The sequence below is a fragment of the Aythya ferina genome (assembly GCF_964211825.1).
Source record: "Aythya ferina genome assembly, chromosome: 3".
Taxonomy (NCBI): domain Eukaryota; kingdom Metazoa; phylum Chordata; class Aves; order Anseriformes; family Anatidae; genus Aythya; species Aythya ferina.
The window spans coordinates 116,566,594-116,587,673 of NC_140298.1; the positions used below are offsets into that span (position 1 = coordinate 116,566,594).

At 48.3% G+C, this 21,080-nt stretch overlaps 1 protein-coding gene across 1 annotated transcript; it reads left to right on the top strand.

Moving 5' to 3' along the window:
* The first annotated feature begins 545 nt into the window (after positions 1–545).
* EFHC1 (EF-hand domain containing 1) lies at positions 546–21,080 on the top strand. Its single transcript, XM_084514255.1, has 11 exons — positions 546–658; positions 4,819–5,040; positions 6,527–6,814; positions 8,541–8,690; positions 9,805–9,997; positions 10,307–10,527; positions 11,368–11,508; positions 12,733–12,946; positions 13,541–13,688; positions 14,495–14,711; positions 16,698–21,080. The coding sequence occupies exons 1-11, from the start codon at positions 596–598 to the stop codon at positions 16,767–16,769; spliced, it is 1,929 nt and encodes a 642-aa protein (XP_084370381.1). The 5' UTR covers positions 546–595; the 3' UTR covers positions 16,770–21,080.

Below are 21,080 nucleotides of genomic sequence, written 5' to 3' on the forward strand. Positions count from 1 at the left end.
ACTCAGCAGTGAATTTGCCCAGCAACTTTCTTCTTGGTGACCCTCCTGTGTTTTTTGTTTGTTTTGTTTTGTTTTGTTGTTTTGGTTTGGTTTGGTTTGATTGTTTTTTGTTTTTTTTCTTCTTTCTGGAGAGAAAAAAACACGCAGAGAAGAGGGAAATGATGTCAGTGCTACGACCGGCTGCTAATACACACACTATACACATCATAAATCACCACAAGCGCTTCTGCTGAAGTACTTTGAGCACTCTGGGCGTGGATTTGCCCCCCCCAAACCCCTTCTCTCCCTGGGCTCCACACAATGCACAACCCCTAGAGGGGAAGGCTGGGCTCCCACCACCCTTTGGGGACATTTTAACAGGGGGGTGTCAGCCCCAGCTGTGCCATGAGGGCTCCCACAAGGCAACACCCGAGGGGCCCCGAGGCCTCCCAGGGCCGCAGCCAAGGCCGCGGGCCCGCCCGTTGCCATGGCAACCGCGCTCCGTCGCCCAGCGCGCATGCGCGCTCCGAGGGCGGGCACATGCGCAGTGGGCGGGGGGGCCGGCGGTTGCCATGGAGACGGCGTCGCCCTCAGGGGAAGGAGCGCGGCCGCCGCCATGAGCTCGGAGCGGGGCCCGGCGCTGCCCTTCCTGCCGGGCTGCGCCTTCAGGGACCCCACGGTGAGCACAGCCGCCTGGTAGCACGCTTCCCCGGGGCCCCCGGCGTCCGTGCTTCTGCTCCCGTCCTCCTGGGACGCCTCCCCCTTCGACAGCGGCCTGGCCTAGGGGGTAAACGCCCCCTCCCCCCTCAGGGACTCCCTCAGGGACCCCCTCAGGCCCTCCCCTGGCTCCCTGGCAGCGCTGCTGTCCCCACATCTACCCGCTGTCCCTCCAGGGGACATGTTACCCCTGCCCGGAGCCCAATCCCAGGGAACCCACTGTTCCCACAGACCGCCCGCTGATTCCCCCAAGGGCTGTGGTAGGTCCCCAGTTCACTGGAGTCCTGTCAGTCCATGCCTGGGGAGTTGGGGAGACTGCAAACGCACTGGGCACCCTTTGGGGGTACCCACCGAGGTGACTCCCGCTGAGGTAACACCCACCAAGATGGCACCCAAGGGACCTGGTGCCCTCTGAGCTCTCCTGATGCTGCCCAAGGGACCTAACACCCACCAAACGTCCGTGTCCTGGTGTTTCCCAAAGCCAACAGAGAGCTGCCGATCTCACTCCTTGGGGCCTGAACTCTCTGACCCCACCTGGAACCCCTGAGGTCGCCTGCAGGAGATCTGGTGCTCCCCGAGTGCCCCCAGTGCGATTTCAAGCCTGTTCCCAGGTAGCTGGGTATCCCTGAGCCCACCCTACAAGGGATTTGGTACTCTTAAACTCATCCCCGAGGAACCCATTGCATCTTGCACCCATCTGATACCCCTGAAATTGTCCTGGTAGCTTTGGAGAGTGAGGTTTCCCTTCCCATATCACATTCATGTGATACCCCAAGGGAAGGGGTTCCCCCAAAGTCACTTTATAAACTTGAACCCCCTGGGAAAACTGCTGCTTCTCTGCCCCATCTCAAGACCTGCTACTCACCAGGCACCTGATAACTTCCACAAATGCCTTCTCTGTATCCCCTGGAGAACTTAATCAAACCATAGGGATGCTCAGGAACCCGAGAATCCGATATTCTGTTAGAGAACTGGGATCCCTGCGCAGAGCTGATGCCGTCACAGCCCCCAGGATCCTCCCAAGGAAGCGAGACCCACTCAGCTGTGCCCAAACTCCTTGAATTAACATCTAGGCAAAGAAGCAACCTTTCCTTTTCCCCATTCCCAACGATCCACGCACTGAGGTTCTGATAACCCCAAACCATCCCGATAACCTCTTGTGAAAGCAGTAGCACAGAAGAAAACTGATACTCCCTGGGCTCCTTCCAGTACTGATTTGGAGTTTCCTTCTCCCCAGGGAGCTAATATCTCGAGTCTTGATGCCATTACTCATCTTCAGATGAGAATCCACTATCCTTGAATTTTCTGGAGTGCTTCCCTCAGAAGCAATGCTCCCAAACTTCAGCAGGGAGCTGATATACCAGGGCATGCCCAATGTTCCCCTGGAGCTTCATATCTCTGAGGATGGGCTTAATATCCCATTTCCAGAGAGCTCAGTACTCAAGTGAGGCCTATTTGTCCCCTTTTTTGTCCCCTGATCTCTCCCAAGACATTTAAATTCCCTGGCAGGGCTCCAGCATGCTCTGATATTGCAGGATAAGGAACCTCATACGTGGAAACCTTTGTCATGGATGTGCTCCACTGAAAAATTAAAAAAAAAAAAGGAGGGATATGCCTGGAGGTGGCACTCCTGGTCCTGGATGCTCCTGTTGAACGCCGACCCTTCCAGACTCTGCACTTCAACAGCTTCTGACGCTTCCCTAGGTTGCTTCCCTTCCATCCCCTTGCCACCACAAGGTTATTTCTGGAGGAGGCTGCAGTATTTCCCAGGTGCCCTCATGACAGAAACTTCCATAACTCTTAACTGCTCTCTTATTTCTTCTGCCTGTGTGTGGATTAGCCTGGGACACGCTGTCGCTGTGCAGTCCCCGTGGTGCCCTCCAGCACAGTCGAACTGGTTTCTAAGTCAGTGATGAGTTCTTTAACAGTAAGTGGAGTCAGTTACTCCTAACAAACACTCTCAATCAGGTTATCTCTGCGTTATTCGCATGCTTGGGTTGGAAATTTACAGTGCAAATCTCTGCTCCTAGCAAAATATTATTTCCTCTATCGGTAAAATGCTGCCTGCTTTAGTCACGTGAAGGGCTGTGCTGACATCAGCCTGTAGGAAACACCCGCAGGACTTAACAGAGCAGGTAGTTCAACACTTCAGGTGCTCTGAAATAATTTGTAATGTTTTAAGGGGATCCAGGCTCCACAAATGGCTTTGCACTGTTCCTCAGGACGAGCCTGAGCGAGTGAAATCAACTCCCTTTGCCAGTCTATAAAATGAGCATCGTGATTCTTGTTTTCCAATGAATTTTTGAGATGTGCAGAAGAAAATCTTTGTGTTTGAGTGAGGCTGTGGTTAGTTAGAGCTTTGTGTGTGTGTGTCTGTGCACAGAGACACCAGCAGGGGAAGCAGCATTTGTGTGAGGCTTTATAGACTTAGCCAAGGACTTAATTCAGCTGATTTTCTCAGATAGGGACCGGCAGCGACTGAGATTAGGAGTTTACATTCTGGGCTTTCCCTTTCAAAGTTACGTTAGTTACCTGATACTGCCAGATGTAGGCTGGCCTGGCGACCTGGGAGCCTTATTCATTCACGGGAGGGTTTCTTTAGTGAGCTGTGGCCCTTAAAAGCCCCTCTGCCTCTGACAAACACCTCCGTTGCCCAGTTTAAGGCCAAACTTCTTGGTTTTCCCTTGAATGTTTTCCCCACAGCTTTCCCTGCATAAAGGCACTTAGTTACCGGGAGGAAATGGCAATCCTGTGGCACAGGGCTCATGTTTATAAAGCACTCAGTTACCACATCTTCAGTAAATTCTCTTGTTTTCCCCCGAACCTGTTTTCCTAACTGCTCTGCCCACAGCATTGCAAGATGCACAGCACCAGTTCGGAGAGAAAAGAGGCAGTTACTTGAAATTCAAGTGGGGCCTGGAAGGTACGAATAAGATTAGAGGCTTAACCATGAGGGGCAGAGAGGGGGAGGAGGAGAAGTAGTTCATGTGCCCGGGGTTGGACAGATCGCACGTCTGGGTCTGGAAAAGGAGCTGAAGAAAATCTAGAAATGCCTGAAGTTCTGTTTTATTTGGCAAAACTCAAGGTAAAGCCAGAGGCTTTATTATCAGGGACTCACAGTTTCTCCTGTTTTCCCTGGAACACTGAGTGCTGAAGGCCTGCTGCGAGCAGCCAGTCGTGCGCTGTTTCAGACGGTTTTGGGATTGCAGGTGAGGTTCCAGTTGTGGTCTGTGGGTGGACTCGCATCCGATCTTCATCTTCAGCAGTGAAGAACACGACTGGGCAGGCAGAGATCCCATCATGTTTTCAGCTCTGATATTCTCTTGTGCATCTGTGAGCAAAGCAGGGACCTCCCTGTGCCATTGGAGAATGATTTAGCTTCAAGAACAGCTCAGGAGCTGGCGTGAAGTAGGGAGCAAAGACAGGTGAAGAGCTCTTCACCAAGAAGAAACCATCAAAACAAAAAATATCAGGTGAATCCTACAGACAATGTTATTCAGTGCTCACAGACAGAGTTCTGTTTGTCTTATCAGGCCTCACAAATCGGCTACAGGGCCTTAAGCTGTGGCTGTGGCTTTTTTCGTGTGTGGACCTTTGCACAGGCTGTGGAGGGATGTGGTAGGTTCGGTGTGTTTCACGACTGCAGTTCTGTGAGCACGACACGCCTGGACTCAACGCAGCAAGGAAAACCCTCTGAATATCATCCCCAGGAGAGTTTCGAAAAAATATCAACAGAAAATGCAGCAGGTGCATAACAGTGAGGTCCCTTGGTGCTCTGTACTGCAGGAACACACAGAAGGGAGCAAAGAGTTAGTGAGGCAAATACTAGGACAGACAAAGTGCTGTCACCCCATTCTGGACACCGAGGCTTGTGGTAAGTCTGCACCAGAGCTAGATTTGAGATCACTCTGCTTCTTTGTTCCTCCGGTCACTGTTTGTTTTTTTTATTTCAGCCTTTTTGATCTAAGCATAAAATTTGATTGTAATTTACTGCTGCAGTAGGTTATAATAAAACGCCGTGGAGGCATTCTGGGTGTCCGACTCGTACTGTTTCTCCATGCTTTCAGTAGCTGTCTCTGCTGAGTGCGTGTAGTGTTTTAACATCTGGTTTTTCTTCCCCAGAAAACATCCTTTCATCGCTCGCAGACCCTGGGCTACAAAAATGGCTTTGCCTTTTCCCGGCTGCCAACAGTGGGGATCGGCGGGGAGCGACTGTACGTGAATCAGCTTTCGCAGGCTGAATTAGATGAATTATCCAACACGAGACCCACGCTGACCTACGGGCAAGCCAGGCAGGCTCCTCCTTCGGGCTTCATTCCAGCGCACGTGGCTTTTGACAAAAAGGTAGAAAGAAGCTTATTCCAGGAATATCAGCTGGCCGAGCTCGGAGACATAAACAGTCAGCTCCAGGGTTCATGGGACAGCGTACAGCAGTTTTCAGATGCCATTGCCCTTAGTCAGAGACAGCTGAACCCCAGTCTGAAAGAGGCTTTCTTTGCTCAGGAGGAGGATTATAATACGTACACGATGTAAGACATTCCCCACGAGTTACGCCGGAGCATTTCCAGCAGGAGTTTGAAAAGAAGTTTGATTAACTCTGAAAAGCTTCCGTTTATAACCGTTGCTCTGTAAAAGCCAGCCTGCCCTTCTGAATTTCCAGAGCTATATTGAGGTTGCAACCAGGCTTAGACTGTAAAAGTCACTCTGCAGTGGAGTGCTCGCATACTGTCTGGCTGTGGTCTATCTATTTATGCTCGTGCTTGTCACCGCAGCGTGTTAGAGCCTGCGCTGCCCCGTTAGTACTTCCTGCATTGCGTCCTGGTGATCCTATCGGCCTAGGAGGTGGCTGTGTGTCTGCCCGGAGCAGTCCTGAGCTGACCTTCGATTTTCAACGTTGCTCAGGCTGCACGAGGGCGTGTGCAGCCCCAGGCAGAGCAGTCCCTGCAGCGTGTGCAGGGCTCGGCAGTCCTGAGCACACCCCAGGAGTTGCACGCTGCCAGGCAGCCTGCAGCCAACCCTCAGCCCATCTGTGAGACAGCCTGGGGAACAGATGTGCTGTGTTAATTACTGCTTCAGAGGCCATTCTTTCAGAGTCACGTAGATGTTGCCATTTAATCTGTCAGACACTTCATGGCCCCTTCATTCAGGCCAGAGGAGCAGCCACTTGCTTACCTAGCTCTGTGGGCTGACGTAGGCTGGCCGTGCAAGGCTTGATTAGCCACCTACATCCTCTTAGGGGCAGTGAATGTGCTTGGAGGGAATACTTGTGCTTCTTTCACGCACAGGAACTGTGAGCAACTGGCTTTTGGCTGGGTATGCAGCATGCATTTTCTCTGGGCCCTGATTTGTCTCCTTGTTTCTCCAGCACACACTGGCTCTTCATGGATATGAGTTCCTGAGCCATGCAGCTCCTAAGGTCCACAGGTGTGGTGAAACTCAACTAAAAATCACCAGGTAGCTTTGTAGACCCTGGTTTAAGGAGGCTGACTATTAAAGAAATTCAGGTGTGTTAGTTAGCGAGATAACTGGCAGCAACCAAGCACCTGGCAGGAGGTAAAATAGCAGGTGATCAAAGGAAGAGGGAAAGGACTGCATTTATTACAAGTGTCTCATGCCTACCAAACCAATAAAAGGCAAACACTGATAAAATCCCTCATGATGCCTCCACCATTAGTCACAGATTAGGCTACAGTAGGCTCTGATGATTTTATAGATTACAGTCCAGTAATTTTGCACTGTCGAAGCACATTACAAATAAACTATTCGGACTAATGATGATGTTCAAGTTGTTTCTTTCTCTCTCCCTTCGGGATGTTGTCCCAAACAACAGATTTTGAAGTTCGATGCCTATTTCCAGGAAGATGTTCCTCTCTCTACAGAAGAACATTACCGTATTCGCCAAGTGGGTATCTATTACTACCTGGAAGACGACAGCATATGTGTCATAGAGCCGGTTGTGAAGAACTCTGGTATCCCTCAAGGCAAACTTATCAGACGCCATCGCGTGCCCAAGAATGACCGTGGGGAGCATTACCACTGGAAGGACCTGAATCGAGGCATGGACATCACCATGTATGGCAGGACGTACCACATCGTTGACTGTGACCCGTTCACCCAGGTGTGTTGCTGGTACAGAGAATACTGACACGAAGAACCCCAGGAGTTACAGGTGGCAAGAGCTGTTAGAGTCCCAGTAGCCTGCACCTGCAGCTTTCACGCTGAGGTTGCTTGAGATCGTTCATTTTGTGTTCTGTGGAGACTTCTTTCTGTAGATCAATAGGTAGTTTGGGGTATGATACTTGCTGAGGGCACAATAACTGCCCAGTATTTTTGCCCTTTTGCTGAGGGCACAATAACTGCCCAGTATTTTTGCTGCTTTGACTCCATGCTCTGTCCTCCAGATACGGTACAGCAAAAACTCAAAGCTCATTTCTGTGTTAGCAGGATTGGTCTGAGTTCATTTCTCTGTGTACAACAGTTTAACTGCTTGGAGTCCTCATGAACCATTTTGCATATATGAAAGGGAAATTACTGATCTTAGCTCTTTTCCAGCTTCATACTCCTTTGGTAAGAACAGGGCACGGGAATGCTGTCAGTAACTCTGCGTTGATCCACAGCCAGCCCAGAAGAGCACTCATGGTCAGTGGATTGAGAATCGTGGTACAAACTGACCTAAGAGCGCTTACTCATTGCTTACTTTTCTATTTCAGGCTATTTCTGTACCAGTAAATTAAATAATAACAATGCATTAACAAAAACAACAAATACCAATGTACTGGTATACTCTTAGTTTGTCCCCAGTGTAATCTGGGTCCTGGCTAACCACTGTTCTTCCAAGCACTTCCCAGGAACAATCCAGGAGTTAGAATGCTCCGGGGACCATTCTCAATAGATGAATTGCGTGCAGCCAGCTCATCGCGGAGGCTGAGAGAGTTTAGATGAGGGTTATTCCTTGCCAGTTGGCCTCAGTGTCCAGGAATGTTCCCAATCGTGTGTAATATATTAATATATATCTGTCAGGAGCATGTGGGGCCTACTCTGCTGGAGCTGGATGGCCGTTAAAGTCAGTTGACATCAGATGAAGAGCTGGCTCACCTGTTAATCTTGGTTGCTTGATGGAAAACGTGAAATGAGCTACGTGGGTCTACATCTCAAAGTCTCTGGTCAATTTTATCATTAACTGGCATCCTCTAGACCAGAAGAGTCTGAAAATGTGAACCTGCCTTGTGAGTTTTCAGGGTTATCTCACAAGTCTGTTGGAGATGTTTGCACAGGTGCTTTCTGGGGTGAATATTTTCATGGGCCACTTCCCAAAGCCAAACAGGGAAGAAGTCCAGTGACTTCAGAGGTTGTTTTAAGTGACAGAGGTGAGTGCACAAGCAATGCCCTAGAGTTTGTTTATGCATCCAAGGTAAGCCAAAAAGCCCTTTATAAACAAACAGATTGTTCTTCTGTGGGAAAAGTGCTCCTCCTGGAAAAGGAGCTAAAACTGTTACTCTGGACACACATCTTCCTGGCCACAGGGGCCACTGGTATGGGTTGCACTAACTTCCATTGTCTGATGGAATGGAGAACCCTGGGTCTTTTGCAAATTTAGACCAACTACATCCATGGTTATGCATTAACTTAATCTTTTTGTTTTACATAAAAGAGACCAACCCAACTGTTATCCTCTATTTAAAGCCCCAAGGCCAAGGAAGATGGTGCTTGAGTAAAAACTGACTTAGGACATTGAGGGCAGGACTTCCCTGCGTGTTGTAAAGGCAAACAAAGTCACCTATCGCTAGTCACTTTGTATCATCAGAATTTGTGGCAGCAACTAATACCTCAGATGACTTTCCTAGGCGTTCCTGGAGAGCCAAGGAATTGAACTGAACCAGCCAGAGAAAATGGTTTTTGATCCTTACACAGAAATGCGTCGGATGCCCCTGCGCATGTACATCACACCATCAGACTTTGACCAACTGAAGCAGTTTCTGACTTACGACAAGCAGGTGAGTGTGCTGGCAGCAATTACCCAAGTTATAGTCTACATGTGTCATAGAAACTTGGGTCTTGTGAGTGCCTGCAATTTTAATCATTCTAAACAACTCCAGTCCACTGCACAGACTCCAGATTTGCTCCTTTCTTGGTGTTAGTGAGAAACAAAATCTTTTTTTTTTGCTCAACTTTGTGCCTTGTGAACGGTTTCTCTTTGGACTGCAGAGCCCATTCTCCAGATCCTTCATCTCTTTCTTGCTTTCTTTTGGGATGCTGTAAGCCACCTGCCTTGGGAAGTTAGCAGACAGGAGCAGTTCTAATATGAACGGGGATGATGCAGTCACGCCTGGGCCAGCTCTGCCTGTGACAGTTATTGGGGTGTGTGTGTAGGAGCTGCACCTTGGGGAACTTTTGAGCTGTTCCACTGAGTGAAGCACTCCCAAAGCAGTGCCTGCCACTTGGATTTGTTAGGTTGCCATTAGGTCAACATGATCTCACAAAGCCAAGCAGGCGTTGCACCAGTAGGCAATGGACTTGGAAGCCCTGCAGAATGAAGTGTTTGACTTCTGTGGCGTTAAAACATATTTCCAATAGTAAGAAATAAGATGGGGTTTATAGTGAAGGCAGCTTCCTTAGGACAGCTCCGTACATTCCCCTCTGCCTTGTTCATCATGAAAATGGTAAAGAATTGGCCATGAAACCTCAAAGAGGTGTAAGAGTCAAAATGATAATTATATCTCACTTTGTTAAGTTTCATTAGAAATATCACCTCCATTAAGAGGACTTCCCTGCTCACCTCAGGTAATTATTTTCTGCTAATTTTTAATCACTTTTTCCCCCATTTTTCCTCACACTTCCTGAACTAAATTTCTTGCCTTAGCCCATATTGTTCTCTCTCATGGCTGCATTCAAGGTAAGCCAGGCCTGTTCAGCTCTCCAGGCTCCTGATGCCCTTCCCCCTGCTGCCTCAGCAGCTGAAGAATCCCAGTGCCCACAGTACGACAAGGGCTTGGTTCTTCTGTTCCTGGCAGAGAAGAGTGCTGAATCCAATCACCTAACCCATTTCAATCAACTTAATCTGGACAAAGTGCTAGTAATTCTAACTCATGTTTGTTTTTTGTGCCCCAGGTCCTTCGCTTCTATGCCATGTGGGATGACACCAACAGCATGTTTGGTGAGAATCGGCCTTACATCATACATTACTACTTGGCAGATGACACGGTGGAGGTTCGGGAGGTCCACAAGCACAACGATGGCAGAGACCCATTCCCAGTACTGATAAAACGCCAACGCTTGCCCAAAACCTTTGTGGAGAAGCAAAGTAAGTTTAGACCAGCCAGCACACCTGCTTGTGCTAAAGTGCCTGGGTGGGTGGGTGTGGATGTGGAGGCTGTGTCAGAGATACATCAAGTCTGGAGCATCCGTGATGAGAACACTGCAAGTGTCATCAGCTTTCGGCCAAATAAAAGTTATTTCGATGATCACTCGAGTCTTTATCTTTGGGGAAGCAGAGCAATACCAGCAGCTCCCTGAAGATTTTTATACAACTTGCTTCTGTATCCCTTTTTGCAATGAAATATTAACATCTACCTGAATGATTTATTTTTCTTTTTGCTCCCTTGTGCTTTAGAGACCTTCCCAAGCTGTGTGCTGGAAATCTCTGATCAGGAAGTACTTGAGTGGTACACAGCTAAAGATTTTGCTGTTGGCAAATCCACCACTCTCCTTGGACGCAATTTCTTCATCTATGATTGCGACGAGTTCACGCGAAACTTCTATCGCGACAAATTTGGCATCACAGACTTCCAGCCAGTGGAGATAAAGGAGAAACCACCTGAGGAAGTGCCCCAGGTACTGTAAACAATTTCCCAAAGGCAGGGAGGGAAAGCTGCAGTGCGTGTAAGCTCTGGTTGTAAAGTGTAGGTTCAGCTTAGCAAGAGGTTGTAAAGAGGTTCAGCATAAAGGAAAGCTGTAAGCAAGTACCTTGAGGAAGACAAGGCAAGGATGGTCATAATTCATATAAAAATGAAAGTCCTCTGAAATTGTCAATTTTGAATACTGTAAAGGACAGAACACTTGCTAATGGTGATAGAAAGCACTCTGCTTGTGCCTATACTAGAAAATTAAATAATGTCAGGGTTTGTTTCCTGACTGGGAAGCTAACTGGCACAGTCTGGCTGCAGTCATACCACTAAACTCTCCCTCATTCTCCAAAAAAGGGTTGCGAAGTCCAAAGTGCTTGCTGGGGATAGTCATTGCCCATGTTATCTCCCAGACTGCGCCCAGGAATAGTGCGGAGTGTTAGCTGGCCTAGCCCACAAACCTGATGGGGTTTTGATTAGCAGTGTAACCAGTTAGATGATTGAGTTCCTCTGCACAGGAAGGGTTAAGTTATCAGCATACCATTAATCTCTTTATTCAAAGAAATTACCTGGCTTTCTGACTAAGCTTTTATTAGCTCTCTTAAGTGTTTCTATAAATAAGGAGTCCAATACATGCTTGGGCTAGTAGCCTCTTTACTGGGCAGGGTGGCACAGCTCTTGCCACTTGGTGACAGAAGAGGTCTTTCCCAACAGATGGTTTCTGATAAGCTGTCTTGCAAACATTGTCTTGTTCTTAGTTTGAGCTGTTTCTGCTTGGTTCTTGTTCTTAGTTTCAGCTGTTTCTGCTTGGTATCTCCTCTGGCTGCAGGTAATTCCTCCCTATAATGGTTACGGCTTCCTTGAAGACTCTCTTCAGAACTGCTTTTCTCTGTTTCCGAAGCCTCCCCGGAAAGATATAATTAAGATGCTAGAGAACGACCACAAAGTGCTGCGATACCAGGTGGCCCTGGTAAGAGTTTTCCTTGATGATATAGTGGTTACATCAGGTCATGTTTTAGAGTCAGAAGGATAGGAAAAACAGGCTGCTCAGACAAGGCTGCTAGCAAATTTTCTTCTGTGCTGGTGGGACAAGAGATTTCCCCGAGCCAATGCTCGTGACCCTTAGGGGATGCCCCTGGGTTACTGTGTGCTTGCTGGGACAATTAGAAGCACGCAAAGGTAGGAAAAAAAAACAAGGCCAGGCAGTGCAAAACAGACGTGCTACAAAACCACAGCCATTTATGGAAAAACTCCCACTGACATCAGCACGTGACAGATGGCCCTAATTGAAACTGCATTGCAACTGGGCACCGTGCCTCTGCCTGCCTCCGACTGCTGCCAGAAGCGTGAGCTTGCTGTCTCTCTGCTGCTGGTTCTCAGCACCTGCCCTTCCCCGGGTCAGTCCCAGCTGCAGCAGCCAGCAAGGGGCTGTGCTAGCAGAGCAGCAAAGTGCTGGAGCAGAAGCTGGGGACAGAGCACGGGGACAGCGCTTTCCAAAACCCACGGCATTCAGGCCTTTGCCTTTCTGCCAGCTTTGCAGCTGGTTTATGCAAGGAACCTCTGGCACGTCCAGCAGCAGCAATGGCATTTCCTGTGCTGCCTGGTGCCTGCCCTCTCCAAACACTCAGGGTGAATAAGGGCTGATTTCTTTTCCCTTTTGTGCAGGAGTTCCTAAAGGTCACAGCTGACGAGTTAAGATCAACTTACTTTTAAACTAAGCAAGTAAACCCACTGGTGTGTCAGGGGAGTGTCTTCCTGTGAGTAAGAGCACCAAGCAGCACCGGCCCCTCTCAGGCAACCATTAGAATGAAAAATACAACTTCAATAGTAATCTTTACAGCTGGAATTCCTCTGAGTGATGAGTCATTCCATATAGGATATTCCTTTCTCTTGGATTACTCAGTCTGGAAACACTGAATGCATTTGGTCACTGCATCCCAAATTCTGCTTGTTAGCCCAACAAGAACAAGCAACCTTTGGAATTCAGGTATTTAATGCTGTCTAGGGCTTCGTTACCCAGTGTCAGTGCATCTGCAGCTTTTGCCTACATCAACCGCCTTGTTTAGTCAGCTAGAAAAAAAGCTATGAAGTCCGGGTGCTTATTACTAGTAGGTTACATGGTAGTCCTGAGCTCCTGAGGAAAAAAGAAACCTGGTTCAAATGTTCTTTTCCAAAGCCACTCCCTTTCTTCTAGGAGTCACCAAACCCTGAGGACAGGAAGCGTCGTTTCATCCTCTCTTATTTCCTCTCCAATGACATGATCAGCATCTACGAACCCCCAGTCCGTAACTCCGGCATCATTGGGGGCAAGTACTTAGGAAAGACCAGGATTGCCAAACCAGGCTCTACTACAGACAATGCCGTCTACTACGGGCCCTCCGACTTCACCATAGGTTCTACGATTGAAGGTGAGACCCAGCCTGGCTTAGGAGTGCTCTGAGCATTGGTTTTCAGTGCCTGACCTGTCATCTGTGGCACAGACAGTGCATTTGCCTTCCTGCATTTAAGAGATCTGCTCCTTCTAGATCTGGTTGCATTGAGTTTCCTGGTCACCAGCTGGTGTGAATGGATATAATTCTCCTACTGTCACATAATTAGGAAAAGGGATATGTTCTTCATTGTAGGTGTTCACGTTTTGGGAGCTGCCAGGATTCACGGGGTTAAAGCTCTGCCAGTAACTTTGTTACTACGGCCAGTAACAAAGGCCATTAACCTATCCTGTGTGGAAAATAAATGTAATACTGAAATGTTAGAAACACACCAGTGCTAATGGGGGAGTCATTTTAAGCCCAGGCATGGGGTCTTTGCTTTCAGCAGCTGCTCTTGCGACAAAATTCCCTCTGGGTGGGTGAAACCCTTCACACTCTAAGGATTGCAACAAATAGCCCAGTCAGCTCTGACCCTAACCGCAGGGGAGAAAACACGCTCCCTCCTAGCTGATGAAGTGACTTACCCATGCTGAAAGGCAGGTAGCACTGCTTGCTTTAATGCCTCTTCCACAGTGTTTGGCCACAGGTTTGTTATCACTGATGCTGATGAATACGTGCTTAATTACATGGAGAGCAACGCAGAGCGCTTCCCTGCAGCAACCCTGCAGTCCCTGAGGGATCATTTTCGCCCACGGCAGGTGGTGGAGGAGACTGCCAAAAGGTAGGCTTCAAAGGATGGTGTTGTGGAGCTAAATGAGACTCAGGGCTGACAACGAAGGGGATTTCCAGCAGCCTCCATGGGCTCCAGCCTGCTGTCTAATGGCTGCTCAGCTGATTATTCAGCTCCAAGATCCTGTGTTTGAACACATACAGGGGGTATGAGGTGTGTACAATATAATGTCACTGCTGCCACTGGCCCCAAAACCTTGTGGGGCAGTTCTGTCTCAGCAGAAGAGACACCTTCAGCTAAATGGACGCAGTCATCTTTTTCCAGAAGGGAGCGGTGATCTGTAATAGGTGCTGCTAACTCTGTCTGCGGGCAGTGGAGTCTTTTTCTTTGTTTGCACTGGCCTTTCAGAGCCTAGACCATATACCCTTTTTAGGTGTCTGTCTGGATCCATTTTAGGTGACCTAGTAACAATCCTATAACTTCACAAAGAGTCAGCTCATAGCATGGTATTTCAGAAGGTCTGCTTGAAACTGGAGTTGCACTGCAATTCCTCAGACTGTATGAAGTATACAAGAAAACCCTCCTTATCCCAAAGGAATTGCAGACAAAGGGTTTACAAAGCAAATGCCATGCAGATGGTAAAACATATTTACCTAATGTCCAAGATGAAGACTAAGCTTCATCTCTCAGTCCAAGCTGAGATGAGCTTGCCATATAAACCAAGCACCCCAGAAGCCTGCTGTGTATTCAGAAATAAAGCCTGGCCAGCCATGGTGGGCAGCCAGCACAGAAGCATCACAGTAGGGCTGCCAGAAATAGCTTTTACATGAAATCCTCTTCTCCATTTCCTTCTACAGTGATGTCCCTGCACTAGGGTCCAGCCAGCAAGAACTGGATGAATTAATTGTGCGGGTTCAGGAAGAGCTGAAGCTCCATAATTACTTGAACAACAGCAGCATCCGGGAGGCGCTTCTTCAGTGTGACAAGGATGGCTCTGGTGTCCTCGACAAAGCAAAATTTTTATCCCTTTGCAACAGCCTAAGCGTGCCGACCAATGCCGTTCTGGTTAACAAGGTTAGAAGGAAGGGGTGCTGTGCATGTTGAATTCCCCTCCTGTGGGTGTTCCAAAAGAGCTCTTACACATACCAGCCCAACCAGGCTAGGCCAACAGCTATTCTGTCCTACAAAGGGGAACAGCTTCAAGAACGGGGTGAGATTCAGAAAGGCCTCTGAGCTGCTGGACTGAGCCTTTCTTCTCTTAGAGGATGAGATAATGATTAATGTCTGCTAAATAAAGGGAAGAAATGTAACCCAGGTTGCCCCCAACATAAGCAGCCGAGTTTTCAGCTGCACTGTTACATGAAGCTGAAGGTGCCTGCTGGGTCAGGTCTCGGATAGAAGCAGACGAGGAGGTTGTAAATCATGATGGAGATGAGGAATAGGCTACTGCAGAGCTCCTGAGTGTCTGTCCTGACTTAAGCACGCCTGGGCCTGAGAGGAGTTGACACTGAGGTGCTTGGGGGCTCAGCCTTAGGAAAGCACAGACACATTGTGAATTCAGAGCAGCTGAATTGAATATTTGAGAATTAAGCATAGTACAAAAAAAATAATAGTAATAATCATATCCATTACTAATCCTTTCCCCATTCAGCTGGCAGCCTGACCCTTCTGAGTGAAGTCAGCCTGTGATCCTTTTTTTTTTTTCAGTTTATAACGTTTGTGCCCATTTGTCACTGAAGTTCAGCAAGCCCACAGCTCACACAGCAACCCAGCTTCCTCTGCTGCCCATAGCTCAGGCCACCTGTGACCAGTTGGTTAACCCAACTGAAACAGACTTGCAGGGCACAATGAGCAAAAACAGGAAAGAAACTAAAAATTCTTGCAGAGAGGAGGGAGAATGCTTCCAGGAACATGACTGGCAAGGATTCTTGCTTAGCATAAGGAGATATACAATAGATTAAGGGCCAGGAAAGGCAGTCTCGTGCTTTAAGGAAGCCTAGAAACCAGGGAGAGTATTTCCCTTGCTAAAAAAACATGTTCTAACCCACAGATGTGAGCATCACAGCCGTGGTTAGAAAGGTGCATAGGCAGGGTAATTAATTCTGTGAATGTGCAGTGAGTAAAGGCCTTTAACCAGTGCCCTGAGGAATTTAAGGTACAAGGTGGTGACCATCCTTCCTTCTCACACACAGGGAGCCTGCGACAAATGAGGCTCAAACCCTGTGTCTGAATCCCCACCTAGGACCCGAACACTAAGAGCATTCCTCTCCTCTCTCCTGAAATCTTAATAAGAACGTGCCCACAGCCCCTGGGACCGTGACGGTGCGATAAATTAAGCATACGGCAGATAGTTAACTACTGTCTGGCCCGGAGAGGAGCACAGCTGTCAGTCACACAAGAACAACACTAGTAAATCTGTCTCCAGGCGACAAGGGGAAGAAGAATCCTTTCAAGGAACTGTGATATTAGACCTTTTCCATCTCCCTGGGTGTCAGAAGGAGATTAGTTATGCAATTAAAGAAACAAAAGCCCTCTTTCTTCCCCGTAAGCATACAAAGGCTATAGCTCTGTAACACAATGCAGGGTCAGGCATGGATACCAGAACTGGCTCATTAGCAGGGCTGTCACCGAGCTCAATTATCTGTGTCTCCACTTTATGCCGTGTGCACACAGCAAGCGACATCACTGAACAGTGACCGTTCGGATATGCTGCCTCCATCACGCTTTTGGCAGGGATTTCTATGGGGTTTCTGAAGGATTTGCTGTGACCTATGCCAGTCTGTGGTCACACTTCATTTTCCGTGGCTCCGTTGTCACTGTGGTGACACTTAGAGGGCAATCAGGAGTAAACTCACACGCTTTAAGCTCTTGTCCCTGCATAGGTCAGCCATAAGCACTCGAGGTTACCTGTGATGCTACTGAGGTAGGAGGCTCTTCCACACGGGGAAACGAGATCTTCTGCTCTGTCACATAAGGCGTACCTCTGGATACTTCTCCCTAAAAAAATACATGTTTGCAGCTTCTTCCAACTCTTCACGCTGTTGCTTTTTTTCCCCCCAGCTGATTGACCTGTGTTCTTGTGGAGAAGACAAGATAAACTACCGTGACTTCCTCAGAGCCTTCCCCTCGTGAAGCTGAAGCACAAGACCAGCAGTAATATCCTTAGCTGAGCTGACTGGACGACATCATACTTCAAAAACGATGCTCTAGTTTTCACCTTTGCTTCACTCACCCTTCCCTCCTTACTAATTTCACCCTGGCTTGGTTAACTTTTTTCTTTCCCAACCTCTCCCTGCCCTTTTTGCTACCACCAAACTCAGCCCTCTGAACTGCTGGATATTGAAATGAAACTCCCAGGAAAAAAATGTTTTGGAGAACCAAAAGCCAGGTTCTTCTGTTGTCCTCACAACTTTTAAATGCTTGAACTAGCAAGTAAGGCTAGAGCAAAAGAGCTCTGAAACCTGGAGTGATGAGCACTCTGGATTTCTCTTACAGAGTTGAAAGGTGCCTTTCACCTTCAAGCAGCAACGACTGCCAGTTTAATTTTTTGTTTGCATTACAATAAGACCCAAGAGCCCTGCCACGGACCCCAATAAACTCATGCTTGCTAGTCTGAATGTAAGCAAGTCATGTATGGCTGCTGTAGTGTTAACAAGTCCCCTTAAAATAAATGTACCTCAGTGCCTGGAGTAGCTAAGGATTAAAATGAGAAAAAAAAAATATCACCACAAAAACAATTCTGATTCTTGATTTACTTGAAATGGAGTAGTGCTTTAGCTCTCACATATCTCATGGAAATGGCAGGGTTTGTACACAGATCCGCTGACAGCAGCTTTGCATTTTTTAACAAAGGTTGCGAGAATGGCTTTCGAACCGAGATGCTGTCTAAACCCATCTCAGGCAATCTGTCAGCTTACAGGCTGGGTCCAATGAAAAGGAAAAACTTAACAGTTGGCATAGCAATAGAGCTCTGACACTTTCGCTCAGATTGCTCATCTCTTCGTGAAGGTAAACGGGGCAGGAGCCTTCTCAGCCCCGATGACACCTGCCAGGTACTGCCGTTGAGCACAGATGAAGGGCAGCTATCACGCAGGCAGCAGAGAACAAAGCTCTTTGGAACGAAGTGCTTATTTAAATCAGCTTTTGTGCTGTGGATTCCCGCTTCCCCTCAGCCAGCTGAGTCTCCACACGACGGCTCCCTCCTGCCTCCCCTTGTTCAGAAAGGTCACCGCTCTTCCCTTCTGGGCCCGTTTTGTGCTGCTCTTCGCTCTGACCGAGAGTCGCTCGAGCTATCTCGGGTCCACCTCTGATTTCAAAGCACGGCTTGGCGTTGCACGAGGTGCCTTCCAAGCAGCAGCTGACAAAGGCTAACTTCTAAAGGGCACCCTAATCAGCTTTGCCGGAGGCCAAAAACTTACAGATGAAATTACTGGAGCTGTAGGCCATAGAAAAGAAAGTCGGAATTTGCTGCACATGCTATGAAACGGTAACCTAATACCCAACCAAATCGTGTAGCGTGCCCAGGGCCAGCTGCGGAAAGTATACAATTTAGCTCACCAGAAAGCATCCACCAAAGCCACATCAAATAAATCATATCCCCCAAATGCCCTTATCCTCCACTCCCAGCGAGCGAGGCAGCCACAGATAACTAACTCAGAAGCAGCTGCCTATGACACGGAAAATTCAGGAATGGGAGCCGCAGCTGTGGGGAATCTGAGGGCAATAGATGCCACAGCAAAGGGAACAGACTCGTCTAGCACGGCAGGAGGAGGAGAAGTACAACCCACCCCAGCCTGCTCTGTGAAACCGTACAACTCAGCACCGCGATAAAGCATCGGTGAACAGCAGCAGTGGAGGAATCTATGCCTTTTCTTTATTTATTTCCGAAAATACTTTTGTTGAGTTTATCACAAAAGTCATTTAACAACAAACGTCAACAAACAAACAAAAAAACGTACAAAAAAATTTGAAGTGACAGGAAGGATGAAACAAATGAGATAAAATATCGGAGGCGGTCACTTCCCCCCCCGCCCCCTCCAAAATCAGGAACTTTTTGCACTAAATATGGAAGAACAGAATTTTTCCTTGGGTTCCTTTGCTGAAGTTTGGTCCGTGGAGCCCAACGTGTCCAAGGAAAAGCTTTGTGCCTCCGCCTGGCGTTTACAACAACCCACTGCCAGCAACCACCGCCCCCGGCCCCGAGGCTACGTAACATACTTCACAGTTTGAGTGTCGAGCCTGCCAAACTGTCTACAGCACGCTCCTAAAGCTTACAGGAAGGCTGTAAATCACAGCCCAGCATCTCCACCTCCTGTTGATGCACGTCGGGGTCCGTCTACCAAGAGTTCATCCGAGGCAAGAGGCAGGTGCTGCCGTAAATCCCCACGCACTGCAACAGAGCCGGGGTACCTACAGGCTTCGGAGTAACTTGGGGTCAGGGGGAGGCATCCTAGAGCAGTCCTTTCTCCCCTCCAGCAGGGAAGCCTACCAAAAATACATCTTCAAACAGTGAGTCAAGGGCAAGGGGACCTACGGGGAAACTGGAACTTGTTTTCTTTACCACTAACCCCAAAATGAGTAAGAAGAAAGAATCCTAAACAAAAAACAACATAACCGTAATGCCCCATAATGTAAGAGTCACTCAGACATTGTAAGTGAAATGCTACATCTGTTCTTCCTCAACCCCCTTCTTTTCCCAAGCCCATTACCCCAGCTATCTAAGACAAAAAAAGAGAACTACTGTCGGGTTTTTTCAAAAGCTTTCCTAGGCTAGGGCAGGAAAACCAAAAATCACACCAAAAATCACGGAGTACTCAGTCCCCGTAACGAACACAGACTACAAAAGCAGTCTGATGCCCGCAGGAAGGGTGCAGAGCAAGCAAAAGCATTACACCAGGAGTAGGAACTTGCAAGTTTTGCATAGTCTTTACCAGTTTCCACGCTGCGGCAGACAAGAGCTCCTGTTTGGGGTTGGGTTTGTTGGGTTTTCTTTTTTATTGCAGAAGACACGGGGCTGGACGGGATGGGGTGCAAGAAGAGCATCGACTCAGTCAAAGGGGGCTCTCAGCATCTCTACGCAAAGCAGTCGAGGACTGCTAAGGGCTTGCAATGGAAATTCCCCATCTGAGGGAAGAAATAGCTTTTTGGGCTGAGAAGAAGGCTTGGTCTGCTGAGAAATGCCGTGGACACAGAGGAGCTGCTGCAGGCTCGCAGCCCGGGGATGGTGTTTGCACTACAAGACGGAGACAGAAGCAGACAGACTGGAAACCTCTGGGACGAGGGTGAGTGCTGCCTCGCAGCAAAGGCTCAGCACAGAAAAACAACGGGGTCATGCCACGCTCAGGCACAACAGGAGGAGATTTCAGAAGACTAAAGACCGGAGGGCAAAAAAAAAAAAAAAAAAAAAAAAAAACCAACAAACAACCAACAACAAATATCAGCTCTAGGTTTAAAAAACCAACCCAACCCAAAATAAGCAACGTGGAAATGTTTCCAAACCAAACCGTCCCTTTTACTGGTAGCTCTATGAAAAAAAAAGACAACATAAAAAACCAACAAACAAACAAAAATACACAGATGTGGCATATGCTGTACAGAAGTCGTAGAGAGGGAAGGCTTTCGGGTACACAGCACACGGATCTAGCACAGGAGGCTACCTGGCAACGTAAGGCACTTGGGATCCAACACACAAGTAGTGACTTCGTGGAGACGCAGGGTTGTGCAAGTGGGAAAGCTGCCTGAAGCGAAGCAGGCAGGAGGAGGAATCATTCAGCAGCCAGTTTTTTTGGGGATTGTTTGTGTCAGTTGTTAACAGAGCCAGTGCCCCAGCACTGGCTCCGGAGATGCCGTCCACCGGGTGCTCCTGGAGGGCACGTGGCAGCGGGTGGCCGAGGAAGGAGGAGGCAGTGGAAAGGAAAAGCGTCTCGCACCAGACCTTTTTCCCCATCTTCCCTCACATGAAGCTCTTTCCCTGCCCTCTCATCACGTTGCACTGCCTCTGTTTGAGCCAAACGGTGAATTATCTGCCCAGCAAGGACTACGAGGAGCGACTGCAAGGTGCCATCAAGGGCTCTGCTCCAAAGTCTCCTTCCTCAGTTCTCCTGAAAAAGGGGGAAAAAATCCTTCCCCTAGAATCCTGCTGGTATCTCGTTTGACACCCAGAAGTCACAGAGATGGAGGAACAAGCAGAATTTGACCGACTGTACTCATGTCCCTACGCATTTTCTCCCTCCGGTGCCCAGCATTAGCTGAGGCTCAACACGGAGAGGAAGAGGAAAGAAAAAAAGACACCTACAAAAAGAGGGGGAGGAAAAAAAAAAATCAAAGTGTGGCAGAGAACCAACTGTCTCCCATTCCCCAAAACAGGGATGAAGAAAAAAAAAGTATGAAAGACAACTGTGCCAGCCCCACCGCATGAGAGCCCGAGCTCGAATCGCGCTCGGA

What these genes read in the sequence shown, in the direction of transcription:
- EFHC1 (XM_084514255.1), top strand. Translation starts at nt 596, where the DNA reads ATGAGCTCGGAGCGGGGCCCGGCGCTGCCCTTCCTGCCGGGCTGCGCC. An exon ending in TTCTGACTTACGACAAGCAG is followed by an intron (nt 8,691 to 9,804) that starts GTGAGTGTGCTG and finishes TTTGTGCCCCAG; the next exon opens with GTCCTTCGCTTCTATGCCAT. An exon ending in CATAGGTTCTACGATTGAAG is followed by an intron (nt 12,947 to 13,540) that starts GTGAGACCCAGC and finishes CCTCTTCCACAG; the next exon opens with TGTTTGGCCACAGGTTTGTT.